Below are 25,859 nucleotides of genomic sequence, written 5' to 3' on the forward strand. Positions count from 1 at the left end.
TTATCTATACACAAACTTTTAATTAATTAATTTATTTAAATCTATCATATTTTTCCAAAACTAATTAATATGATTTATTAGAAATGTTGTTGTATGTGTGTGAAAATGAATAACTGGAGTTAAATTAGATAATTAGAGGAGTGTAAGATTAAATTAATTAATTAGGTGAAGGTTAGAGATAAAAAAAATGTTAGAGAAGTGTAAGATTAAATTAATTAATTTTCTCTAACTAAAATGTAGGGGTGATAGAGATAAAAAAAAATTATTTACATTTTATTAATATAACTATGTATCACAATATAAATTATTTACTGTAAAATTTAAATGTAATTTATTATTCCAAAATATTTATAATTGGTTTTGTTTTGGGTTCCTATTAAGCTGATCATGGCCCACACCAAGTATATGTTTTTTCTCTAACTAAAATGTAGCATACTTTATCATCAAGAAGGCTAGTAAGTTTCTCTAAAACACTAGCATGGCATAATATGTTTTGTTCGCCAATTGTCTTGCAAGAATGAATAAATTGGATGTAGCATAATATGTTTAGCCCAGTAAGATTTTCATTCTCACTTTTCAATAATGAAACGATAATAAGAAACGGAATATTTTTAAAAAAATCAGCAGTTCCACGAAATATTTTTAAAAAATAGTAATATTAAAACAATAATAAGAAACGAAATAAAATAATTAGCAGTTCCACGAAATATTAATGTGAAAATTTATTGTAATTTTTATAATTACATTTCTAAAATTTCATAAAAAATATTGAAAAACATTTTTATTTTTTTAATAATATTTTTTAAATTTAATTTTATTATAACACATAAATGTTTTTAATTAGTAATTTAATTTTCACATTACATAAAATAAAATAATGTTATTTTAACATACTTGATCATCAAATCAGCAACTTTAGCAAGCCCATACTCTAGAATACCAACTACCTAAAAAATGACATAAATTACAGGAAAAACAAATTTACAACAGCACATCAGGAATAAAATAGAATGTTCCAAATAGAGTACGAGAATATAATGTATTAACTTACATCCATTGCCTCCAGAACTGTTTGTAATTGAATCCCATTCACATTCTCAACTTCTAAGTGATACTTGACTTCAACTTGATTCAAATCCACATCAAATCGTACTGCCTTTTCCATAAAGTTCACGAGGACCTCTTGAATCTACAAACCCAAATCGAATTCCTCTAAAAACAATCACAAACTCAATAAAAATCACTAACTATCCAACCATCATTTACTATGGCACAAATCACATGAATTGATTGTATTGTCAAACATATCAACGAAAATATAATTCAACCACAAAATCGCATTAAGTGTTCCCTACCCAGTTTATCATCACCAATGACAAAAATTGAAGGTGATATCTTACACAAGGGGATCAACATCTTATCTTGTTGGAAATAGGAGCATTTAATGATTATTATTTTCCAAGTAGCTTAGTTATTGAATATTTCTACGCACCTCAACAAGGATAACTTCAAAACATCCATCCTATGTTAGAATTGTAGAAATCCATTTTACTTATATTATCAAGACCAAATCCTAAATCCATACCCCTAAGGAAAGAGACAAATGATTCAGAGATTTACAACATGCAGTAGAAGGAGCATTTAAAAACATTACAGCAAAAGCTTACATCAGCAGAAAGTGGATCCACTAACTCCAAGCCAGCAATGTCCAATGAATGAGAAGAGGCAAGACTTCCCCACGGCCAGCATGGACCATGGAAGGCCCACAACAATGTTATGTTTTCCCCCACAGCTATCATAACTATTTTGCGTGTGGGTTCCATTGATTTCGATCCACATTACTAGCACTGCAGAAAGCTGAAGAAAATTGAGGCTTTAGCTAAAACTAGAAATGAATAGCAACTGTAAAGTAAGCATAAATACACAAAAGGAAAGTGAAATTTTAAGATTTGGCACTTCAACAAGCATTACCTGAGCAACAACAAATCCACTGATACTATACCCAGGGACAAAGAAAATATTATCAACTACCCCGTTTCCAAAGCCTAATTCAACCTGCGAGAAACACAACGTTAGAAAAATAGTAAGCACAATATGCAGAGGGAAAAATTGACACAAAATTGACCACAGACCTTTCCCTTTTAAGTGAGAGTTTCACGATCCCCGGACACTTCTTCAAAATTGACACAAAACCCACCTAAGCCCACGCTGGAACCCTAATCCTTAACTCCTCCGCCGCTCTCCACAAACTCCTTGTCATCTCCCTCCAACCTCTGCTCACCATCGCTGCCGTTACACAGCCTCGTCGGCGGCAACTTCCTCAATACTTCCCATAGAAGATTCCCCGACAAACCAGACGAATCCAGATCATCTTCTTCAGACCGCACATCGACGGGCTCCGACAGGTCGAGCCTGCCAGCTTCGTCCTCGTCGAAGGAGATAGCGCGGCGGAGGTGAGACAGCGGGCAGCGGGAGGCGGAGCCGGAGGAAGGAGCGGAAACGGCGGAGAAAGAGGAGTGGGAAGGGGTGGCGGAAGAAGCGGAGGTGGGAGTGGGAGCGGTCTTGCCGGTGCAGTCATGGCCCTTCTTAGGGAGGCCGCAACAGCCGCAGTTGTAGCTGCCGTGCTTCTTGCTGGCAGTCCTTGATTCGGAAGTTCTAGGGGTGCTGCGAAAGCCCTGTCGGGAAGGTCGAACTCGACGAAGAGGCTGTGGAAGAGATCGATTCAACCAGGGGTGCCGTGTGGGCACGACTAGGGTTCAAGAAAAAGCAAGAGGTGCTGCAACCACGCTTAGGGTTAGAAGAAGGCAAGATGGTTCAGCGCGAAAGGAGAAGTTGAACGGGTTGCGCGTTTTGTTTATAATCCAAATGATTTAAGACGGTTTTTTTATAAAACCCGTCGAAAATTGAATTATAAAATGCTCTTATATTCATTATAATTACAAAAATGCCACCGCACTACTTTCTAAAGCGGTTTCCAAGCAACCGTCGTAGAGCCCATGTCGTAAAATGCTGTTTTTGTAGTAGTGTCATGAATTTTTTTTAAAAATTGGTCTATAAATTACGCAGACAGTAAGTCCCACTGACCTGCATAAATCTAAGTCCATTTATCCACCTCCTAACAATACACGACGCATGTTTATATGAATTATAAGAATCAGTAATTTATATTTTATGTGTAGAATTTATAATTGTATGTGGATGCTATACAAATACAAAATTAAAGTTACGAATGTGGCTAGAGTAACAATATTTTCATTTATTTATTTATTTCAAATTAGACATCTTGTGTAATTATATATTCTTATACTCGTTGTTGTGGGTTTGGAAAAATAGGTGATAAGCAACGATAGGTACAAGAGTGTGTTGCATCGAGCATTGGTGAATTGTGAGAAGGAGAGAATGTCCATTCCAACATTTTACTGTCCTTCACCAGATGCATTGATAAAACCCGCACCCAAACTCGTAGACAATGAACATCCTGCGCAGTACACAAACTTCACATACAGAGAATACTATGACAAGTTCTGGAACAGAGGGCTTTCAAAAGAAACCTGCGTCGACATGTTCAAGGCTCAAGACTAAATTTGCTCAACCATATTGCTGACAAAAATGCGCACACACTAGTTGAAGAACTTAGTTTATCTCATTTTGAATAAAACACCAATGAGCTTTAATTTTAATTTAGGTGATCAGGTCTTTAGAGTTTTTGAAATTTTTATGTAGATCTTTTTACACACAAATAAAAGAAATTATCATATGATTTGCGTGTATTGATTGTTATTGTTAATACACATGATAATTTTTAAATTACTCATGTTCTTGTTAAATTTTTCTTCAAAAGATCCTTTCTTCTGTTTCATGTATTTTTTGAATTATTCTATATTTTTTAAAACATTTCGAATGATAACTCTTATGGGGTTTCACGTTTGTTTGGAATCAAAAGCAGAAAAGAAAGGCGTGCACGAAATTAATTAATCAAGAGAAGTTAATGGATAAAACACATCTTCCAACAATATTGATGTGTCCATCTTGGATAGTTAACATGTTTGAATTGGACTACTAGTTTTAGATTAGGCTTCTATTGAAGATTGACTCGATATATTTTAAGTGGACGGCTGATACTATGTTAAAGTGCGCAGTCAAAAGGTTCTTTTAAAAATCAATTCATAAGGGGATGACCTACTCAGTTATATAAACACTTATCATATTCGTTAACCACCTCAATAAGACTCTTAACATTAATTAATGTGTGATTAATTGTTCATGAGTATATATGTTAATGCTAGTATTAATTGTTGTTGACCAAGGATAGTCATTATACAAATTTGGCTTAAGCTCAATCCGTAAAACTACCTATAGGTTGCATGTGTTTATTTGAACGTGAAAAAAAATATTATTTAAATGTACATTTATTATAATATATCATGAGTGTGGGAATTCTTTGCTAACTTAAGCATTTTTTTTTAGTTCTAATGATATCATCACTTATCATGATATCATCATTATGTTTACATTTAAGAATACATGTTGGATTCCATCAAATAAATCCAAAATTAAACAAGTTGTTGTTGAGCTACTAGTAGCATATCAATATATCATTATTGTTAATGTGTCAATCATCACCAAAATTGTTAGCCATCTCGCGTTTCTAACATTTTCATTTGAAAATCAAAATTTGATAATCTATTGAATATTGATAAGTAACAGTTTAGCTTTAACAAAAGTGATTGGTATTACTGCCCTTACAGCTTACAGGCGTACATCATTCATCATCTAGACTTTTTCATACTACATTCACATGCCACAAATTATTTGTCACGAGTGGAAAAACATTGACTACGGTACATATATGTCTAAATTTTTTTATTCTTTTGAATTGGACATTATGTGTAGTTAATGTGGTTTTTTTTTTCTCTCACATTTTCTGTATATCGTGTAGTTGAAGCAGAACTACTAGAGCAGACCCAGGTGCAAAGATCTCGGCCAAGATTTCCCCTCACTATGATAGAGTGTGTTTGGCTGTGGAGAAGAAAGTACTGTTCATGAATAAATTTTTAAAAATAATCTTTGTTTCACACTTTTTTTTAATTCAAATATTTCTTCTTTAATTCTCTTATTTCTTTTCTTTTCTACACAACTAAACACACTCTGTGTACTTAATTTTATTAACCCTTCTATTCTCTCTATAGGTATTGGCCTTTATGATTTTTTTCCTCATTTTACTGTTATTTTATTTTATGTTTTGATGATTATTAATTGTTCAAACTTCACACGCACGCACGCACGCACGCACACACACCCACCCACCCACCACACCAACACACACAACACACACACACACACTCTATGTACTTAATTTTATTAATCCTTCTATTCTCTCTATAGGTATTGGCCTTTATGATTTTTTTCCTCATGCACACACACACATATGATCCTAGAGTAGTTCCCTAGACAAAATAGAAGTAAGTTCACAAACAAGATTCAAGAATAAGATTCTCTGATGAAAGGAGAGAAATATGTCTGAGGATCCGCTGGATACAAGGAGTGAAAGAGGGGATCATTTGTTTCATGAACAATTCTTTTAAAAAAAATTTCTATCGGATTTTTTAGTCATAGGAGATTTTATGATTTATGACTTGGAGGATTTTTAAGAATAGAACACACACTCTGTGTACTTAATTTTATTAACCCTTCTATTCTCTCTATAGGTATTGACACACACACACACACACGAGCCTATATTATTATTATAATTTTAGTCTTATTCATTATTATTTTTGTTATAGTTTGTTACGTATTTCTCTTAATACAATTTAATGAATTTCATATAATTGAACTATACCATTAACCATTTTTTTTACTCATTCTTATTGGGAAATACCCAAGTCCCACATCGACTGCCTCAATCCTTGGAATGTAACTTATATATCTGTTGGACAACTTCATTTAATATCAATTGGTTTTAAGATGAAATCTAACATGATATGAGAGCAGGCTCTCACCCTGAGACCTCACTGACCTCACCTTTGTTTGAGTGCAGCTTATATATGATATAAAAATAATAATTTTTTAAGAAATAAATTTCCCCCTGCCCGGCACAAGTTGTAATTAAATATGGGAATAGCCATTCTTGTAATACACAATCTTACCAATTACTCAATTATTAAAATTGTGATGCCATTATTTGCGTTGCCCTGAATCCTGATTGAATGATCCGTTTCTGCTTCAAATTATAATCAAAATTTATCTGTCGTCAATATTAATTTGAGTAATAAACAATCTTACCAATTACTCAATTCTTGAATGAATGATGATGATAATGTATTTTAAAAGTTGTGTTCCGCATGGTTGTATTATAATTGAGTGTCCGGTATGACAAGAAACGACTCTCTTGAACTGATTTTTTTTTTTATGTTAACCACTCTTTTATTAATTTGTCAAATACTGATAATTAAGTTGCTTGCTGGTTGCTGCTCTTTTAAAATATTTACACATGTATTTTGGTATATCATTCCTGCCCACCATGCCATTCAACATACAAATTAATATCACTGCTGAATAAGTTATTGCTTTGCTACTTTTGAATTAATTTAATGGAAAAAGCAGGTCAAACAATAGATGTTGATCCAAAAAGTAAGAAAGAAATGGAAGAATAAGAAGAAAACAGCTACACCTACGCCATGCAGCTAGTGAATCCAGCGTGCTATCCATGGCCATGTACTCAGCCATAGAGCTTGACATTTTTGACATCATAGAGCTTGGCTTGATGGTTTGAGATTACGTGTCTATAATTGTGACGAATTTGTTGATTGATCATTTTGGTCAGTTTTAAACGGTTATAATCAAAATGCTATTAATAATACCAATTTCATCCTGTGAAGTATACAGATTAGTCAACTTCTTTCTGAACACAATTAAACTTACATGGGAGTTACGTTCGATCGTGTCAGACTAATTTTTAACATTAAATTAGAAAAGTTTTAGTTGAAACTGCAACTCTTATTAAACAATTCTTATTTGTATTTTATGTACTTTTTTCTCACACATGCAATAAAATAACAAACAAGAATTATTATTTTCTCGTGAACAAAGTAGCAATTAATTCATGTACTTCTTCTACCACACAATTTGACAGGTTAAAAATGTAATTATGACCAACTATTTTATGTAAGTTTGATGGTCAAAATCACGGTTTGACCGGATCTTTGATAAAAATAGACCAATGACGTAATATATTTTAAAAAAGGCCCATTTGGTAAAGAAAAAAAATTAAAAGTGATCGAACAGCCGTTCTGAGTGTGACACAATAGAGTTTTATGTACCTTTATTGCAAATTAAAAAAATTCAACTATGTGTTATATGTGAAAACTGACATAGATAATAAATAGTCCATCTCTTGGACGATATATATAATGATTTTTCCTAACACGAGCTGCCATGTTTTCGTCTATTGCCTGGTTACATTGTAGGAGAGGATCCAAGTGCATCAGTCACATTTTAGATTATACAGTGAAGTTTATTTTAAAATGTGACAATTAATATAAAATGCTTAATTTATAGGATAAAAACCATTGAACAATTGCTTACTGTTCTTACATAAAAAAATTTTCTCCATAAATTTATTTACAATTTAATGAGGAGTATACTCCTGTATGTGTTAACTCTATCACGTAAGATCGCTACATGGGATTTGAACACATCAATAGGCTGGTTGATGTTGGAGGAGGCCTTGGGATCACTCTAAACAAATCACTTCAAAATACCCTCACATTAAGGGTATCAATTTTGACTTGCCTCATGTCATAGAACACGCCTCCCCCTATCCCGGTATGATATCTAGTTTATAGATCTACTAGTATATGTGTTCAACAATATATATCTTTTTTTTTTAATTACTATAATTTGGAACTTTGACTCTTGGATGGAAACTTGAGATATCCCACAAGCTTTGGTTTTGATCTTTTGGACAATTATGAAATTCTTAATGCAGAGTTCAATCATATTTAAAACTTTTCCGTTTCTCCTAAAAAATATAATGTTAAAAATAATATAATGGTTAAAATAAACAATATGATATAAAAAACATTAAAAATAAAAGATAAAATAAGTGTATCATCTATCAATATAAATAACTTAAAGTATAATGTCAAATAAATGAAATAAATGTTATAAATAATATAATTGTTGAAATAAACAGTGTTATATAAAAAAAAGCATCTGAGAAATAATAATAAACATAAAATATTTTTTTTGTCATCTATCATTATCAATACCTTATGTAGTAAAATGATTAAAAAAATAAAATCCTATCGTATGTATAAGAAAATGTAAAATAATAAAACCATATTTTTGAGTAGAAGAAGAAAAACTAAAAAATATAATAAAATCCTACCTTGAGGTAAAAAATATATAAAATTAAAAATTAATGATTTAAAAAAACGTTTTAAAGTTGCACGCATTTAAAAAACACGTTACATGTTACTAAAAAAATTCTTTATTAAACATTATTGGTCAAACAAGTTTTTTTGCGAGTAAAAAAATTAAGAACAACCAGATGAAATAACATCCCAAACATAATATATGAAACTATAAGTTTGTCTAACTATGTCAATGTGTTGTAACAAAATTTAATTTTCAAATCGGGTATTATTAATTGATTGCGGTGTAGAGCATGTGGGAGGAAATATGTTTGAAAGGGTACCACAAGGAGATGTCATTTTGATGTGGGTATCAAGATCATCTTTGTTTTGAATTTATATTTTGTTTTTATTTTAAATTTTTAAGATTTATATATGATGTCTGTGGGTATTAAGAACATCGTTGTTTTCAATATTTATTTTCTATTTTTTATTTTTATTTTCAAATTTTTAAGATTTATAAAATATATATGGAAAAGAAAATATTTTAAGGTTGGATAGTGTTTTCACTTCTTTATAAAAAAAACTGAAATCATTAATGCGTTGTTTTGACCTATTTTTTTAAAATATTTTCAGACCAAATATTTTTAAATTATAAGTAAATGTATTTTTATTCTTATTTTTTATTTTTCTTAAAAATAAAAACAAAAAAACGCTTAAATCAAGCTTACCTAAATCCCAAATTGTTCTTTCCTTTACTCTATGACGTACTTCGTGCATGGGTCTCATTAAATTTATTATTCCCCGTTGCTGAATTAATTAAATATGTCTATGGGTGGTCCGAGATTGATTTGTAGAGTGGGTGCTTCATGATTGGAGCGATGATGTGTGCTCCAAGGTGTTGAGAACTGTTACTATCATTTGCATTATTTTTATGACGTATATTTATGAAAAATCGTTTTAGAATGTGAAATAGTGACATTAATTCGTTCCTTAAGTTACTAACCCTAGCTATAGGTTCGTATGACGCCGCATTTGCAGTACCCCAGTCCTCCCCTCCAAACCCTCCTCACCAAGTCCTCCAATCCCTCCTCTCGCTCCACTTCTTCCTTCCTTCCTCCACCGCTGTCGCCGCTTCCTCCGCCGTCGACGACCAATCCGAGTTCATCTACCTCTCCTGGCTGAGTTTGGGATCAGCCTGGAGGCAGGCGGGGCCGCCAACGTTGGGGAGGAAGAAGTAGAGAGGGTCGATGAAGAGGGCGAGGAGGCTCGTAACAAGGAACACCCGGTTCCAATAGGCCACGATGTCGCTGTCGGGGTCCAGGATTTGGTAATGCCATAGGATCTGGAAAGCGTGCTCCTCCTCTCTCGCTGTCGCTGCCTTCGGTCGAGACCGGAGTCGCCGGAACTGGCGGAACTGACCAAAAATATTGACACGAAGGTGCGTGTCATGATTGATAGGGGAATAGCTGCTGAGCTGTGTACTTTGATTAATTATTTAGCTCTTATGGGTCTTAAATAAATTGGCAAACTACTTCTTCACTCCAACTGTCCCTAGTTTTTAATCTTCATTAAGAGTAGGTAACCGTTTCTTATCAGAATTTTTTAGTAGACGAAGCTGTATATTATTCCATAAATTAAAGAAGATGAAATTTGTACACCAGGTGCTACCAGCAGGTTTAATTGATAAGGGAATAAGAATTAATCTCTCGATGTAATTCATTTAAGGGATCCCCATTTCTCGATAAGTGTTTTTTCATACTTATGAACCTAAATGAAACTTTGACAAGAGATAAAATTATCTGTGAGCTAACTATGTCATACTACATGTTAGTCTCCTTAATTTAGTTTGTTAAGATGCATCAAATGTTGATGTTAACATAGTCGATCCTGGGACGTCTCCATATATGATCAGGTGGGAATGCTCGTTAATTTCCTGAGAGTTAATGGACATCAAGTCTTTGACTGTAAGCTTTAGAAAGCACCTGTTGAAAATCCACATAACTCTTCCTTTGTACACCAAATGATTGTCACTGAACCAAATAGACCAGATAATGTTGAAAAGGTCTGAAATGGCCACTCCATCTGCATGTAGTACAAAAGGTCTTAATCAGTTGCTTCCCTTTCCCTATAATAATCACTCAACAACACCGTTTCATGAGAAAGTAGCAAAGTTGCTTGTGGTTTCATCTTCCCTTTCATGACATTTCGGATAAGAAAGCACCTGCAATGTGGGGATCATGTTGAATGTTAAATACTAATATTAATTATATATACATAAACAATTGAGCCAATTTTGTGGAGCTCTAAGGCAAATTAAACATACAAATATCACATCTGATTTGGTTAATGACTTTGCTCCCTTTGGGTTAAATGGAAAAATCATGTCAAATAATAGATGATCCAAAAAGTAAGCAAGAAATGGAAGAAGAAAGCTTCACCTACGCCATGCAGCTGGTGAACTCCAACGTGCTATCCATGGCCATGTACTCAGCCATAGAGCTTGGCATATTTGACATCATAGCCAAAGCAGGTGAAGCTGCCAAACTATCTGCAAAGGACATTGCAGCTCAGCTTCCGTGCAAGAATTCAGAGGCAGCCACAATGCTGGATATATCGTATCCTAAGGCTCCTAGCATGTCACTCCATCATTGACTGCACAGTTGTTGCTGATCAGCATGCTCTTCCTATACATTTGCAGAGGCTCTATGGCATGAACGCTGTGGCCAAATACTTTGCTTCCATTGATGATGGTGCTGGCTCACTAGGCCCTTTTATGATGTTGGCTCAAGACAAGGCTGCACTTCAAACTTGGTCAGTTTTTCCCTTCTTGTACTCTACTCTATTGTCAGGAGAGTGAGAAATTATCTATGATATGAGACTATTACATGTCTATAGTTCTGTTGAATTTGCATACATATAACACATACTAGAGGTTTATTTACTCTTCCCTTTAAATTAAAAAACTTGACTACGTGTCACCTGAAGAGTGACGAAGACAATAAACAAGTAGGCTGTGGCACATATGGTGATCTCAAACCATACAATACTTTTTCCTTGACTCGGATTATGTTCCTGTTTTCATCTATAGTCTAGTCACATTGTAGGAAAGGATTCGAGTGTCCTATGTCTAGTCACATATTAGACTATTATTGTAGCTAGTCAAGTTATTTTAATATGAAAACGTTAATGCTTAATTTATAGGATATAGGATAAATATCATTGAACTATTTCTTAATTTGATTACTCAAAAACTTTTCTCCATAAATTTATTTACAGTTCAATGAAGTAAAGAGTCAAGTGTTAACTTAATTAACTATAACACATAATTAAGATCCTGTTCAAGACTTGCTAATTAATTAAAAAGAAAGTTTTTGTGTCCATAATTCTGAGGTACCAACTGAAAGATGCAATTCTGGAAGGAGCTAGGTAGTCCATTCAACAGGATCCATGGCAAACAAGTGTTTGAGGATTTTCACATGAACTCAAGCTTCAATCAGCTTTTCATGGCAGCAATGACCAACCGTGCGACTTTAATTACGAAAAAGATTGTTGAATCCTACAAGGGGTTTGAGAACATCAATAAGCTGGTGGACGTTGGTGGTGGCGTTGGGGCCACTCTTAACATAATAACTTCAAAATACCCTCACATTAAGGGTATCAATTTTGACTTGCCTCATGTCATAGAACACTCCTCTCCCTATCCTGGTATGATCTCTAGTTTATAGATATAGTTTTGGAGGATTTTTTATGAATGCTGCAAAAGATAATACCCCCAAAAAAAGAGGTCAATGGCCCATAATTCAATAATTTTTTTTTATGAATTCCTTAACCATTAGCCATCAAAACCTTTACTTTATTAGTTTGGAGAAAATTTAGATACAGTTTTTTAAATAGTTCAGAAATTACTATCTAATGATAAGAATTAGAGTTCTACTTTCGTAATTCTAAGAGTCTGCTTTAAATGTAAGCAAGTTAATGAAGAGAAGCTCTAATTTTAATTAGAGAATCATGCAACCAGTGAAACTACATCTATGCGTTATAACTAAATTTAATTTTAATTCCAAATCATGTATTATTATTAATTGATTGCAGGTGTGGAGCATGTGGGAGGAGATATATATGTTTGAAAGTGTGCCCCAAGGAGATGCCATTTTGATGATGGTGAGTGTTTTTTTTTCATATAGACAAATGTTAGTTATTAGTTTGTTAATTTTTGTTAGTAAATTTAAACATTCATTTAACAAATAATGTATCTGTGTCACTAATTTATTTACTTTAATAAACATTGCTGAGTTAATTAAATATGCCTATGGTGTTCCGAGCTTTGTAGTGTGTGCTTCATGATTGGAGTGATGAATGGTGCTTGAAGGTGTTGAAGAACTGCTATGTTGCAATTCCTAACGATGGAAAGGTGATTGTGGAGGAAGTTCTTCCATTTGAACCCTTAACAACAGGTGCAGTAAAGAGTATTTCCCAATTTGATGTACTGATGATGACAACAAACCCAGGAGCCAGGAGGGAAAGAGAGAAGTGAAGGGGAATTCATGGCATTAGCAAAAGGAGTTGGATTCATCAGTGGCATTAGATACACATGCTTTGTCTGTGATTTATGGGTTATGGAGTTCTTCAAGTAGATAATATATGCCCCATGAGCAACTGATGATGGAATAAGATAATGTTACAAATTACAATGTCTACTCTTTCCACAATGGGTAGACAAGTTTACAAGATTGTTGCAATTAATAAAATAAGCATACGGATATTGCTCGGTTCCTTTAGCCTATTATTTTTATACTATGTATGTGAAAAGATTTTAGAAATAAAATATTTTTTGAGTCAATAGATAATAATGAATGAAACACTACAACAACAATGACCACAAAATCCTTCCCCATTAAATTCCTCCGAAGTGGTTTAATACAGTCCGGTGATTTTAAAAGAATAAATCATATAAGGCTAAATTACTCCTTTTATCTCTCTTTTTAATCTATTTAGTCTCTTTATATTATTGAAAAGTTTAAAGTAATTTTTTAATCTTTAGAATCGAGTTAATGTTGTCCTTTTTGTCTAATTGACACTAACCTCGGATAGAGAATTATAAGTGAACCATGAGTATAATTTAACCTAAAACAATTTATTTTTTAGCATCGCCCAATTTAATTAGTTATTCAAGCAATCGACTTTATACCAACAACAACGAAATGAACAAGTAGCTAACAAGTAATTAGCACTAGTAATTATTTTGTAAAGATGGATATTAGGAGTTATGATCATAACTAAATTAATCTATGCTGACAAGTAAAATAAATAAATAAAAATATTCTCATGAAAAACAAAAGAAAATATTTTATTTATTTAAATAAATAAATAAATGAATATTTTAGGAATTAATTTTATTATTTATTATTTATTTTACTTTATAATATTTCATTTCCTATCATAAGTTTCATTAGCTTAAAAGTCTAAAATCAACCAATCTTATTCTCATTCGTAACCTCCTAAAACACGGCATTGACCAAACTGCAATACCACGCCACCAATTAAGCACAAAAACCCAAGGATGACTATTTAGAATGACTATTGAGTAAGGATGACCAAACCATCTTGAACCGTAATCACCAAGAATCAACGGTTAAAGCATCAAAAGGTATCGGCCAAACCAAATAATTCCTCCGCAATAATGCATCACGATAAGATTTTAGAATGACTATTGTAATGAGCAAAGATAACCAATGCGTCTAGAACTGATGAAATCATCATGAAACAACGTTAATGCATCAAAGGCATCGGTAAAACCAATTAATTTGATTCCTCCCTAAACGAAGTAAAAGTTATAACTAATTGTAGTCAAAGTGGTGATAATTAAATATATATATTTATAATATTGTTGAGTAAATTCAAATTAATACTAGTATAAAAGAATAGTATTACAGATAAAAAATTATTCATACGTCAACTTCGTCTTTATTTCTTTTAAACAATATTTTTGAATAAAAAGATTGAACAGATAAAAAATAAAAATAAAACATCTTTTGAAATCGATTTTTTATCATTGATGTTAACTTGATTTTGACTGATTTTAGCCCTTCTTGACTAGTTCTTTGGTAAGCTAGGATTTGTCTGGACAAGTCACCTTCCTTGTTTTGTTTATGAATTAACAATACCATATTTCGGTTTGATTTTGACAACTATGGTCATATGCCTTTTCTCGACATTTCACATAATTCATGGTTAGAATTTGAAGTGATCAAGCGAAGAATGCGCTTATTGTCTTATTGAGGAATGTATATCGGACAACTTATATCACTTATGATGGAAATTGCTGAGGCTCTTTTTAACATTACCAAGACTACCCTGATATGATCAAGTCACTTGAAGATGAAATTTACAAATACTATTGAATTTTATTTATCATAAGATTCTTAACTAAATATGGGAATAGCTGTTGTTGTAATAAAAAAATATACTAGCAACTAATCAAATATTAAATGTGAAATCAGTGGCACTAACTGCTTTGCACAAAATCCAGATTGAATTATCTGTTTCTGCGCCTGTCGTCAATATTAAATTTGAATGACAAACCTGATGATGCCGAATTACACTGTTCAGACATAATCCTGTATTTTCTTTTCCCCTAAGGACGTTCAAGAAGCATGCCACTTTCCTTTTTTTGTTGGCTAGTGAATTAGTTTGAAGTTCTACCTTCCCCATAAAACGATATATCCAATATGGTTTGAAGCATGCCACATTTCGGATAAACCGATAAAGCAACTGCAATTCATGTTAAATATGAATAATATATATGATAAACGATAGCAACATTCTGTTAGAAATTTGTTAGAAATTACTAAGTTTGATGAGTCTCATTCATTATTTAATGATTTTATCTTCAAAGTTTTAAATATATCTAATTTTAAAAAGAAAATGTCACGAACATTCCTCTTATGTATATATATATATATGCACATAAACACTTGTGCCAATTCTGTGGAGCTCTAACGCAAACATACACATATCAGTGATACAAAAGACAAGTAAGAATAATCAAGCAAGAAGAAATGGAAGAAGAAAAAAGCTTCACCTATGCAATGCAGCTGGTGAACTCTAGCGTGCTATCCATGGCCATGCACTCAGCCATAGAGCTTGGCATTTTTGACATCATAGCCAAAGCAGGTGAAGGTGCCAAATTATCTGCCAAGGACATTGCAGCCAAGCTTCCATGCAAGAATTCAGAAGGAGCCACAATGTTGGATCGTATCCTAAGGCTCCTAGTATGTCACTCCATCATTGACTGCACAGTGGTTGCTGATCAACAACATGGTCCTCCTCCACATCTGCAACGGTTCTATGCCATGAACCCTGTGGCCAAATACTTTGCTTCCATTGATGGTGCTGGCTCACTAGGCCCTTTGATGGTCTTGACTCAGGACAAGGCCCTCCTTCATAGTTGGTGAGTTTTTCTCTTGTTTTTGTCACTACTATCTAAAGTCGGGAGAAATAATTGCATGGTTTAGGATTTTTACATGTCCATGTCCTCGATGAATCTGCACATAATACATAATCGTGTTTTATTTACTCTTTCTTATAAATTGAAAAACTCGACCGTGCCATGTGAAAATTAATTGGCTAGGACACTTGACATGTAATGGTTTTAGACTATATAATAATTTATATAATTATATAGTCTGAAACCATTACAGAGGATCACAGTCACAGTACTTCTAGTCACATTTTAGATTATTATTAATTATAATCAAATTCTTTAAAATATGTGTCAATTAATTAATAATGCTTAATTTCTAGGATACTGGATCAAAGTTATTGAACTATTTCTTAATTTGTTGACATATAAATTAAAACAAATTAAAACTTTTCTCCATGAATTTTTTTGGAATTCAATGAAGAGTTGTGTTATATATATCGTACGTATAAGATGCTAAACCGAAAGTTTGTGTGTCCCTAATTCCAAGGTACCAATTGAAAGATGCAATTCTAGAAGGAGGTATTCCTTTCAACAGGGTTCATGGAAAACACGTGTTTGAATATTCCGACATGAACTCGAGCTTCAATCAGCTTTTCATGGCAGCTATGACAAACCGTGCAACTTTAATAATGAAGAAGATTGTTGAATCCTACAAGGGGTTTGAGCACCTCAATAGCCTGGTGGACGTTGGAGGTGGCCTTGGTGTCACACTTAACATAGTCACTTCTAAATACCCTCACATTAAGGGTATCAATTTTGACTTGCCACATGTCATAGAACATGCCTCTACCTATCCTGGTATCGTCTCTAGTTTATAGTCTAGTTCTAGATGTTGTTTCATGGTGCAAAAGAAAACGAAATGACCCAAAACCGAGCTCAATGGCCCCCATAATCCAATGAAATTTTTCTGTTTATAAATTCCCTAACCATTATTAGCCATCAAAACCTATATTAGTTAATTAAGATCAAAGAATCCTTAAATATTTTCAATAGAGCTCTCTAATTTGAATTGAAGTTTACTTCCATAATTCTAAAAGTCTGCATTAAATTTCAACAAACTCAAATTCTAATTGAACAATAATATTAAAAAAATATATTTAAGAAACTCCATCCATTGTAACAAAATTAAATTTCAAATCATGTAATGGTAATTGATTGCAGGTGTTGAGCATGTGGGAGGAGATATGTTTGAAAGTGTGCCACAAGGAGATGCCATTTTGATGATGGTGGGTATTAAGTGTTTTGCAAGTCTAAACTGTCCTTTACATTAATATTTCATGTTCATGCATGCATGAGTCTCATTAATTTATTTCCATCAATAAACTTTGCTTAATTAATCAAATATGGCTATGGTAATTTGTAGTGTGTACTTCATGATTGGAGTGATGAATGGTGCTTGAAGGTATTAAAGAATTGTTATGCTTCTATTCCTAGTGATGGAAAGGTGATTGTTGTGGATGGAATTCTTCCATTTGAACCAAAGACAACAGGTGCATCAAAGAGCATTTCCCAATTTGATGTACTGATGATGACTACAAACCCAGGAGGGAAGGAGCGAAGTGAAGAGGAATTCATGGCATTGGCAAAAGGAGCTGGATACAGTGGCATTAGATTCACATGCTTTGTCTCTGACTTATGGGTTATGGAGTTCTTCAAGTAAATGTTGTATGTCACACATGCTGCTGCAGATGGAATAAAATGAAATTAGAAATTGCAATATCTAGTCTTCACACAATGAGTAGACAAGATTTTTGGAATTAATAAAATGAGCAGACGGATTTTCGGTTCTTTTATGCCATTAATTTACTAGAAATGATTATAAGACTGAAATTACAATTTTAATTAAAAATAATATTAAAAGCTGTATTTAAATTTTATCCTTTCAACCAGCATGTTTACGGTCAATCTACTTGTAATTAATTTTCTCTTATAAAAAAATGTCCATAATATTTGCGGGAGTTTTTTTATCTATGAGAATCTAAAATAATATTAATTTATAATAAATTATACACTCTTATTTAATCAATTGAGCTAGCTAGATTCTCTTGTCATATTTGTGGGAGTTTAGTCTATATTTATTAAATTATATATGTTTAATATTTTTTTTGTGAAACTTATATATAACCTGTTCCAAAAGTTCATAAATCACTTATTTCATTAATATTATATATATCATCACAAAGAATATTTAGAGGTTATTATAATTGGTCAACAATGTATGGCACTTTAATATTATTAATGAAATATAAGTGTTGTCACCAGTTATCATTATTTTTTTGTACTGCAGTGATGCCACGAGTTACTAATAATTTGTAGTTATACTTATATATATATATATATATATAATTGATCATGAAGACACATTTTCCCGGTTAAAATTAAATTTAATATTTTGCTATTAACGCGCGAGTTCTGCCAAAACTTAATTCTGGATTTCTGGGCATAGTTTAATCTCCACGAGCTCAATTTCGGATGCATTCTTCCTAGGCAGTAAGTTACTTTTGTTGTTTAGCGAAATAATTGTACCGTAGCTACTTGATGATTTTCTTCGAATACTCAGATAGAGTGTGCATGAGAGAGATTCTGGATGTATTTATACCGTGTGTCTGGTTACTTATCTTCACTCAAAATTGATCCACGGCTAGCTTCTGCTTCTTTAAACATTGTTCGATATGAGAACTTGTACCTATATTCTAAATTTTGAGAGTTTAATTTTAATATACTCTTAAGTATACCTAAAGATTTTTATCTCATTAATTAATGAATTATAAATCACTTTAAATATAATTTTTTAAAGATTATATGTATAATTAAAAGAGAATGTATAGTAAAAGATAAAACTGCTTTTTGTGTAAAATTATTTTCCCAACTGTATATATATACCCTACAAGCAGACACACACTTCATGTACTTAAAAAAATTTGAATCTGTGTTTTTCTTTTCTTTTCTATTCAACTCAGTTCTTTATTTTTCACCTAAATAATAGGAAAGTTATACTTACTGAATGATAAATGAATATTAAAAATAAGATAAAACATCAAAAAGTATAATTTAGCTTATATAAGAAAAGCTATTGATCATTTCACACAAAAATGAACATATAAAGGAATACTTATTGAAAACTACTAAATTCGCCAAATACACGACAAAGACAATTTTAAATTAATTCATTGAGTTTTTTTAAAAAACAAAAAAAATCTGTTTTCAAGCGTATACTAAATTGGAAATCAATAGGATTATGAATAAAAGATTATATCCAAGTCCAAAGAAGGTTCCTCTGTATACTTTCATATTGTTAAACTGAGCGTATAGTCCACATTAATTGGTATCATCATCGTGGCTAATATTATAAATAAGATATACTGATAGCAAAGTCCAAATGTGATTTGTACAGGTATATAAGTAAAAGATTCAAAAAGATCACACAGACATCGTTGGCTTTGGTCTTACCTCAAATATGGTGTGCCGCTTGGATGTTTAGTAGACTAATAATGTTTTGGTTAGGGGAGGGTGAGACTGAGATATTGTCATGCCTTGGTGCTTCCATTTACTTTAATTTGATTCTTTTTATACTAGAGAGACCTATCAAGTCTTGCTATGTGCTAATTGTATTGAGTCTAGAGTTGTGCTCATTTCTAGCATTTACACCTTTAATGATTTTTGCTTATTCATTTTTTCTTTTTTTTTTTTAAAAAAAAAACTATTGGGTGTTGGTAAACAAGGCCAAAGGAGATTAAAAAAGAACAACAACAACAATGCCTTATCCCACTAGGTGGGGTCGGCTACATGGATCAACTTCCGCCATGATGTTCTATCAAGTACCATACTACTATCCAAACCATTAATTTCGAGATCCTTTTTTATAACCTCTCTTATAGTCTTTTTGGGTCTTCCTCTGATTAAAAAAGAAAAAGAAAGAAAATATACAATGAGACAAATATAAAGTACTTCATAATGCTAGTGTGTGTCCAAAATAAATTGACCTTTAATAAGGAACAAGTCATCCAAAATTGCCAATAAAAAAAAACAAGTCATCCAAATTGCAGCTACGAGCTACACCAGAAGCCAGAGATTACATATAAAATAACGTTTAAATATATCTAGGCAAAAAATATTATTTTTTTATTTTTTTTATGGTACAAACCACCTACCCTCCTCATCATGTATGTACTTATAGAGAGTTATGAACTGTAATCCACGTCAACAGTCAACACATGCGTTTGGAAGTGGCACCCAGCAATTCTTAAGGGCACAAAGGTCTCACATTAAAGGCAGACCTCTCAAATATCAAGTTTGTAACATTGAACATTTATATATATATATATATATATATAACTTGATAACCATCTAAAGAGTGATCCAACAACCACAACAACCATTACTAAAATAGTCTCTCATGTCATTTAAAACTTTAAACATAACTAAATTGTAAATGTAGCCCCACTTGTTGATGTAACATCTCCAACTGTCAACACATGGGTTTGTATGTGGTACACAGCAACTCTTAAGGGCACACGTACGATCAAGATCTTTGGCCGATATTTTTAACTGCATGAATCTCGGCCATTAATTAATATTTTTATTTAAATAAAATATTGATAGAAGAGTTTAAATTAAAAAGAGAATGTATATATGGTTAAAAATCAAACTGCATACCGGCCGTTACATTTATTTTTTCAAATGTAGAGGATCAAAATTCATGACACATATTATTTGGTAGGACAATAATATTTGAATACTCCTTAATTAATTTTTAACACTCGTCAACACATTTTATTTCTTTTAATTTTTTTTCTTATAACACTATACCATCATATTATATCAAATAAAAGTATAAAAGTTAAGCACCATATAAATAAAAAAATAATATCCATAAAATAGAAACTTAAAGTTTTAGGTTAAAATATGTTAAATTTTCTTATTTGATTAATCTCCCAATATGCTTACTCCCCTCACTTTATTCTTCTATATATCTATATATACCCCTAATAACAGACACACACTTCATCGCTTACTAAAAGCAGCTAGCTAGCTTCAATTAACACAACATTTTCTAACTCCTCTCTCTTTATATATAGCTGCTTTGTTTGGTACATTCATTTCATATCATGGCTCCATCATTGGAAACCAGTAACGGTGAAGCCATGCACCTTAAACAGGTTGAAGAAGAGCAAGATGGTATACTTTTCGCCATGAACATGATGTCTACCATGGTGTATCCGTTTGTGGTTCGGACCGCGATTGAGTTAGGGATCTTTGACATCATAGCGAAAGCCGGTGAAGGTGCGAAGCTATCAGCAGAGGAGATTATAGAGCAACTTGGCACAAAGAACCCTGAAGCTCCCACGATGTTGGACCGGCTTCTCAGGTTATTGGCTAGTCACTCCATGCTATCTTCCTCTCTTGATACTGAAGATCTCCAACATGGCCAAAACTCTCCTAAGAGGCTCTATAGTCTTACCTATGCTTCCAAGTATTTTGTCACTGATGCTGATGGTGTCTCGTTCGGAGCTACCTTGAACTTACTTCTTGACAAGGTCTTCTTGGAAAGCTGGTCAGTTTATAATTCTATCAATATCTATTTTCTGACTCACTGCAAAATCTTTCATTCACATCATTATTAATATGTGTTTTAAGATGATTATGTAAAAATTAATAAATTTATTCTACGTAATAATTTATAATTAAATAACAATTCTTTACACTTTCTGTAACTCTGTGAGCATACTTACTATTTATTCTTCTTATTAACTCGCCAATTGTGTGAATATATCACCCTTTCCAGATACACATTTAAAGCAAACAGGATGTAGATGCATAGTCAACATCAACTCATTATTGTAATAGCCATCATTTTTTGGGGGTGAATATAGCCATGATTTCCATGGACAGAATTGATATCTACCAACTAATAATTACTATATGTGAAATAATATTAATGTACAACAAATTATAAACAAGTTGTACAAGAGAGATAAAATTAAAATGTAATAAATGATGAGTGAAGAGATAGATACTAAAAATAATGTAGTATAAATTATTATATGAAATAATTATTTTATTATATATATATATATATATATCACATCTTATAGTTAAGTTTTAATTTATTATATAAAACATATTATAGTCTAGTTTATGAAAATGATTTCTTTTAATTTATTAAATAGTTATTTAAATTATTTATCTAGTCGTTCCCTAACTATTTAAAACAAGAGTGATGTCTGTAGTTATAATAGATTACTACTTCGGTCAATCACAGCAGTTGGGTAGAAAATTAGGAGTATTTACGAAATTTGTCTTCTCTTTTTATGTTTTTATTTAATATTGTTATTTAAAATTTTCACAAAATTCTGAGTACCTTTATTTAAATAAAGAAATTAGGTTTCTTTCAATATCATAGTTTATATTTTATTATTATAGGAAATAGGCAAGAAGTCATCCATTTTGTTTTCGATAGACGCGCGTACGACTTAAAAACTCTTGTCTTCTACTTCTAGTCTACGACAAACATATCATATCATTCGGAAAAAAATGTTAGTGGAGGTAGAATTTTTAAAGGTGGCGTCTGGAATGTGATGCACATGTTTGTTTTTTCTTTTTTCTTTTTATGATAATGAATTATTTGCGTTGAATAATAGGACTGAACTGAAAGGAGCCATCTTGGAAGGGGGTGTAGCATTCAACAGGGTTCATTCCATGCACTCATTTGAGTACCCAGCAGTTGATCCTAGGTTCAATGATGTTTTCAACAAAGCTATGTTCAACCTTACTACTATAGTCATGAAGAGGGTTCTTGAGTTTTACGAAGGGTTTAAGAACATTAATAGGCTTGTGGATGTTGGTGGTGGTCTTGGGATCAATCTCAATCTAATCACTTCTAAATATCCACATGTTCAAGGTGTTAATTTTGACTTGCCACATGTCATAGAGCATGCTCCTACATACCCCGGTATAATAATCTCATCGATCGCCATTTAATTAATTTGTTGCATATACTAATCGAAACAAATTAAGATAGACATGAAAGGCTGTACCTTTTTTTTTAATATATAGTATGCATTGAATTGTGAATTGTTTCTATGTTGCAGGTATCGAACATGTAGGAGGAGATATGTTTGAGAGTGTTCCCAACGGAGACGCCATTTTTATGAAGGTGAGTTCAAGATTTATTGGAATTATCCATCAATTTTTTTTTTCTTATTAAACATTCAATTCCCGTTATTTTAGCTTCACGAAATTTCAATCTCTAGTAACTTTTAATTGTTTGAAAAATATATCTCGGTATAAATTTTCAATTTTTTCCCACCTTCACTTTGGTATTTTTAGATAAAATTACTTTGGTACTAGGAATTGATTTAAGTGACATGTTGAATTGCATATATTTTGTCAAAAAAATAAACTACATGTACCTACCAACAAACTGATAAAATAAATAAATAAAAATTTAAATAGGATTATCATATCTAAAAAATATATTATTTTTAATTTATTATCTAAAATTCATTTTTGTTGTTTACCTACCTATTTAACATTATTTTATGATATTTTAGTATAATATCTCTTGGTCTTATCCGTGATGACATAACAAATAAAATATTATATCATTTAACACAATCCCTTAACACATATTTAAAATAAAGTAATATTATTATTTATTATTTATTTTATTTTAAAAAAATCAATTATTATATTCTATTAACTAATAAAATATAAAAAAAAAACCCACCATGGTTCAATAGATACTGTTGTTTCTGCTTCTCTTTCCATTTCTCTCCCTATCCATCACGTGAGATGTGGCAAAGAGAGTGAGGAAGAAGGAGAAGGAGACAAGTATGTCACATCTAATTGCTTCACATATCATTACTTAATAAAATAACACTAACAAAACTGTGTTATACTAAAACTTAAAAAAATGTCATGCACCAAGCCTTAATTATGTACGTCTCGTGATTCGGTGAAAGAGGCTTTATTGGGAGTTTATTTTTTAAATTTGCCAAAAATCTGAGCAACACTCAATATTTTGTAATTATTTCTTTTTTTAGCACGCTTTGTGCTTAAATTAAAGTTATATTCTTCGTGAATAAAAATGTTTTTGCTTAAAAAATATGCAGTGTTGAATTTAATTTAAAATCCATGTGCATAAAAAAAAAATTATCTCCTAAATTTTCTTCCTGATGGCTGAGCATATCCCGACAGGAAGTAAACTAAATTATAACCAAGTTTACCCTAACATATAATATAGGGTATAGTGTAAATAAATTCAAGCAGCCTTTGGGAATAAAATATTTACTGTCGAATTTTATACTTTCAATCAAGTGAAAAGTTTTATAGTAAGTTTGACTATTAAGGAAGTAATTATAAAATAAAATAAATTTACTATTCATTAATTTGTGATATATTGCACGGCAACGTCAAAATTCTTATACATCTTTAATTATGTGACGGCTTTTCTATACCAATTTTTTCAGTGGATACTTCACGATTGGAGTGATGAACAATGCTTGAAGTTGTTGAAGAATTGTCATAAAGCTATTCCTAGTGATGGAAAAGTGATTGTTGTGGACTTAATTCTTCCCATTTTGCCCGAGAGCACAGTTACTGCTAAGAGTGGTTTCCAAGCTGACCTCTTAATGATGACTCAAAACTCAGGAGGAAAAGAGAGAACCCAACATGAATTCATGGAATTGGCATTAAGTTCTGGATTCAGTGGCATCAAAATCGTTTGCAGTGTCTCTGGCTTCTGGGTTATGGAATTTTATAAGTAAACACACTTATCGAGTGTTGCTCAAATTGTTCTTCTATTATCCTTGCTTGTTGCTTGAAAAAATAGTATCATGCTCGAACATTATTTACCAATTATCTAAGGACATATGTTCAATCTTTGTTGTTGTTATTTATATATATATATATATAAAAGATATTAGCCAATAAAGATCTTACCTCGTATTGTGAAGGTTTTCCCATAGTTTATGTTTGGGCTTTTATATTTATTTATCAATAACGACAAAAAATAATAATGGTAGGATCAAAATCTTTCTGGTAGAAAAAAAATGGTATTTTTCCTTCATTTTTAAAAATTTCATCTTACACGTGTATTAATGTTAAAACTAAAAAAAAAAATCATTCATAGTTTAAAAACTCGATTTCATTATTAGACCGACCATGTATCTAGTCTAAAATGATCTGATCAATTTGGGGTAAAATTGGTAAAACCGACAATCTGAGCTGATTTTTAAAATTCATTTCACGTAAAAAAATAAAAAAAAAAAACTCCAAAACACTTCAAAAAACTCAAAACTTGTATAATTGTGTTATTAACTTATTATTTGTGAACTTGTGTTATCAATTTTAATACTTTAATTGTTATTTTAGATTTTAGAGTATAAATAAACTTTTCTTAATCATAATTATAAAACTATATATAAGAGATACTCCCTTCGAACCTAATTATAAGCAACAAAAAAAAATTAATTTTGAACCTAAATATAAACAAATACTAACTAACTTTTATCTCATTTAACGATAATATTCTTATCATATCCTTCATTTAATAAAATCTTGTTTCCAATGAATCATTTTTTTTTATTTTACAAGCACTATGAAGGATATGTTAGAAATATTTTTTGAATTAAATGTTATTAACTAAATTCTTTAATTTATGTGTCTAATAGTTAAATATGTTTATATATATAATTTTAAATTTTTTAATATATATCAGATTAAATTGAATTAATTACTGACGTAATTTGATAACTTTGTGTGTAAGTAACACTCTTCCTAGTCAACTTTGTGTGTAAGTAACACTCTTCCTAGTCAAACATATAGATTGCCACCCAGTTTTTTTATACGGTGATTGCGACCTTTATTTGATGGAATCGTATGGAAGAAAATATTGTGGCTCAAAGGATGAAAACTATCTTCTATTGACTTTGTCAATGCTTTGCAAGATGGTAATTTGGAAATTTTTCAATTATTCGTAACGATTTCTTTCATGAAATTTTTTAATGGAATTT

The 25,859-nt window shown here is 31.7% G+C and overlaps 3 protein-coding genes, 1 long non-coding RNA gene and 1 pseudogene across 6 annotated transcripts in view; 4 read left to right on the forward strand and 1 right to left on the reverse strand.

Moving 5' to 3' along the window:
• The window catches only part of LOC100787979 (protein DMR6-LIKE OXYGENASE 2), a 6,888-nt gene extending 3,078 nt beyond the window's left edge, over positions 1-3,810 (forward strand). For both annotated transcript variants that reach the window (XM_003528709.5, XM_006583140.4), the window contains exon 4: positions 3,334-3,810. In XM_003528709.5, coding sequence (XP_003528757.1) covers positions 3,334-3,582 — 249 coding nt within the window. In that variant the 3' untranslated portion in view covers positions 3,583-3,810. The remainder of the gene's footprint in view (positions 1-3,333) is intronic.
• Positions 1,052-2,261, reverse strand: LOC106799418 (uncharacterized). 2 transcript variants are annotated; one of them, XR_005892329.1, is made up of 4 exons: positions 2,133-2,261; positions 1,972-2,055; positions 1,668-1,857; positions 1,052-1,189 (listed from the first exon to the last, which is right to left on the reverse strand). It is a non-coding gene; the product is annotated as an uncharacterized lncRNA (long non-coding RNA). The 2 variants fall into 2 exon arrangements; XR_005892330.1 differs by having other exon boundaries at positions 1,052-1,212.
• A 6,947-nt stretch (positions 3,811-10,757) lies between the features above and the next one.
• LOC100779797 (anthranilate N-methyltransferase-like) lies at positions 10,758-13,122 on the forward strand (annotated as a pseudogene).
• A 2,219-nt stretch (positions 13,123-15,341) lies between these two features.
• On the forward strand, positions 15,342-17,630 carry LOC100788873 (caffeic acid 3-O-methyltransferase-like). Its single transcript, NM_001255508.3, has 4 exons — positions 15,342-15,810; positions 16,331-16,641; positions 17,005-17,069; positions 17,207-17,630. The coding sequence occupies exons 1-4, from the start codon at positions 15,419-15,421 to the stop codon at positions 17,501-17,503; spliced, it is 1,065 nt and encodes a 354-aa protein (NP_001242437.2). The 5' UTR covers positions 15,342-15,418; the 3' UTR covers positions 17,504-17,630.
• A 3,078-nt stretch (positions 17,631-20,708) lies between these two features.
• LOC100789402 (anthranilate N-methyltransferase) lies at positions 20,709-24,778 on the forward strand. Its single transcript, XM_003528712.5, has 4 exons — positions 20,709-21,397; positions 22,485-22,795; positions 22,935-22,999; positions 24,315-24,778. The coding sequence occupies exons 1-4, from the start codon at positions 20,952-20,954 to the stop codon at positions 24,609-24,611; spliced, it is 1,119 nt and encodes a 372-aa protein (XP_003528760.1). The 5' UTR covers positions 20,709-20,951; the 3' UTR covers positions 24,612-24,778.
• Positions 24,779-25,859: the final 1,081 nt, after the last annotated feature.

Source organism: Glycine max, chromosome 7, assembly GCF_000004515.6.
Source record: "Glycine max cultivar Williams 82 chromosome 7, Glycine_max_v4.0, whole genome shotgun sequence".
In the NCBI taxonomy this organism is placed as follows: Eukaryota; Viridiplantae; Streptophyta; class Magnoliopsida; order Fabales; family Fabaceae; genus Glycine; species Glycine max.

Excerpts from the sequence above, each read along its gene's own strand:
- LOC100788873 (NM_001255508.3), top strand. The coding sequence starts at position 15,419 with ATGGAAGAAGAAAAAAGCTTCACCTATGCAATGCAGCTGGTGAACTCT. Across the intron at positions 16,642-17,004 it reads ACATGCCTCTACCTATCCTG|GTGTTGAGCATGTGGGAGGA; the intron begins GTATCGTCTCTA and ends AATTGATTGCAG. Across the intron at positions 17,070-17,206 it reads GAGATGCCATTTTGATGATG|TGTGTACTTCATGATTGGAG; the intron begins GTGGGTATTAAG and ends GGTAATTTGTAG.
- LOC100789402 (XM_003528712.5), top strand. The coding sequence starts at position 20,952 with ATGGCTCCATCATTGGAAACCAGTAACGGTGAAGCCATGCACCTTAAA. Across the intron at positions 21,398-22,484 it reads AAGGTCTTCTTGGAAAGCTG|GACTGAACTGAAAGGAGCCA; the intron begins GTCAGTTTATAA and ends GTTGAATAATAG. Across the intron at positions 23,000-24,314 it reads GAGACGCCATTTTTATGAAG|TGGATACTTCACGATTGGAG; the intron begins GTGAGTTCAAGA and ends CAATTTTTTCAG.